Raw genomic sequence first — 2,076 nt, 5'->3', positions numbered from 1 at the left:
AAGCGGAAGCGGCCGGGAGCGCGCGCGGGGAGGTGGCTCCGGATATCGCCCGCCCCCCCGCTGCCATTGGCGGCACCTGCGGAGCGGTTGGCGGGAGGGGCTGCGCCGCGCGGGGCGTTGTGGGAGCGCGGCAAGATGGCGGATGCGTTTGGGGATGAGCTTTTCAGCGTGTTTGAGGGTGACGTGGGCGCTGCCAGGAGCAAAGCGGGTGTCGCTGAGGCTGCCAGAGGACTGGGGTGAGGCTGGGGGAGCTGGCCCGGCCCGGCCCGGCCCGGCCCGGCCCGGGGTGGCTGGCCTCGGCGGGAAGCTTTGGTGGGGAAACGCTGCGCGCGTGGAGCGTTTCCTGAGCGGGTTCCCGGGTTGCGCCCTGAGCTCGGTGCGATCTGCGCCCTCTGTGTTCGCAGAAAGCGGCAGGAGGACATACCGTCGGGAGCCGGGCTGGGGAAAACCAGAAGGGATGCTGAGGTCGACAGCACGGAAGGAGCGAGTTCGGGAAAGAAGCCGAAACTGGAAGATGTCACGTCAGAAGATAATAAGTAAGTACCCGACTTGCTTACGAAGGCTATGTAAAGGAACAATAGCTGGACAAAATGATTAACTGAACGCCTGTTGTGATGGGTGAGTGTGTAAGGCTTTGCTCTAGTATGAATTCAGATACGAATCTGTTGAATCTGATATGTTTATGTGAGGGTGTGCTAATGAGGAGTAACACTGTAAGCAAAAGGTGCTTGTAAAGAAGGAAAGTAGATCCAGAGTTGCCAGTTTAAGTCAGTTTCACCTTTAGTGGTGTCACTAAAAGGTGTGCTTGCCCACAGTAGCTCTCTGAAATAATCATAGAATCATAGAATGGCTTGGGTTGGCAGGGACCTCAAGGATCATTAAGCTGCAACCCCTCCTTCTCCAGACTGAACAAGCCCAGCTCCCACAGTCTCTTTTCGTAGGGGAGGTGCTTCAGTCCCCTGATTATCATTGTGGTCCTCCTCTGGGACCCTCTCCAACAGCTTCCTCTCTTTCTTGTATGGGGTCCCCAGACCTGAATGCAGTACTCCACGTGGGGCCTCATGAGAGCAGAGTAGAGAGGGACAGTCACCTCCCTGTCCTTGTTGGCCACCCTTTTCTGATGAAGCCCAGGATACCATTTGCTTTCTGAGCTGCAAAAGAGAGAAATGTACAGGAAGTGGAAGCAAGGTTGTGTAGCCTGGGAGGAATACAAGGCTGTTGTCCATATGCATAGAGATAGAATTAGAAAGGCCAAGGCACTGATTAAGCTGAACTTGGCAAGGGATGTGAGAGGGTTCTACACAAGAAAGGGTTCTACAGGCATATAGTCAGGAGGAGACAGGACAAGGAGAGAGTTCCCCCTCTGATGAAAGGTAATGAACAGCTGGCTTAGGACGTAGGAAAAGCTGAGGTACTCAATGAGTGCATTGCCTCAGTCTTCAGGCTTCCCATGCCATGGACCCTGAAACTCTAGGTGAGGGTGTGGGAAGTGGTTTCTGTCCCCCTGTAACAGTGGAACAAGTCCGAGACCTCATGTAGCTGAATGTATGTAAGTCCACAAGGCTGGATGATATGCGTCTCAGGGTTCTGAGGGAGATGGCTGATGTGGTTGCTGAGCCACTCTCTCATATTTGAAAAAACTTGGCTATCTGATGAAGTCCCTGGTGACTGGAAAAAGGGAAATGTTACTCCCAAGGAAGAAAGAAGACCCAGGGACCCACATTCTAGTAAGCCTCACCTCTGTGCCTGCGAAGATCATGGAGCAGATCCTCATAGAAGGCACATGTGAGATGTGATTTGAGACAGCCAGCATGGTTTCACCAAGGGCAGATCATGCCTGACCGATCTGGTAGCCTTCTATGATGGAGTGACGGCTTCGGTGGATGGAGGAAGGACGATGGATGTCATCTACCTTGACTTCTGCAAGGTTTTTGATATGGTCCCTCACCACATCCTTCTCTCTAAATTGAAGAGGTGTGGATTTGAAGAATGGACTTTAAATTGATGGATTTTTGATGGATTAGGAATTGGCTGGCTGGACACAGCCAAAGGGTCATCAGTGATGATGGCATCGAG

General features: G+C 52.9%; 1 protein-coding gene across 1 annotated transcript in view; it reads left to right on the top strand.

Annotated features, from left to right (window-relative positions):
- The first annotated feature begins 100 nt into the window (after positions 1-100).
- Positions 101-2,076, top strand: part of MTREX (Mtr4 exosome RNA helicase) — a 42,538-nt gene continuing 40,562 nt past the window's right edge. Inside the window, exons 1-2 of the mRNA XM_052670608.1 lie at positions 101-236; positions 405-536. Coding sequence (XP_052526568.1) covers positions 136-236; positions 405-536 — 233 coding nt within the window. The 5' untranslated portion in view covers positions 101-135. The remainder of the gene's footprint in view (positions 237-404; positions 537-2,076) is intronic.

This window comes from Tympanuchus pallidicinctus, unplaced genomic scaffold, assembly GCF_026119805.1.
Source record: "Tympanuchus pallidicinctus isolate F22 unplaced genomic scaffold, pur_lepc_1.0 scaffold9, whole genome shotgun sequence".
Lineage (NCBI taxonomy): Eukaryota > Metazoa > Chordata > Aves > Galliformes > Phasianidae > Tympanuchus > Tympanuchus pallidicinctus.
Note: the sequence above shows the minus strand (reverse complement) of the source record. Positions and strands in the feature narration are given on the sequence as shown.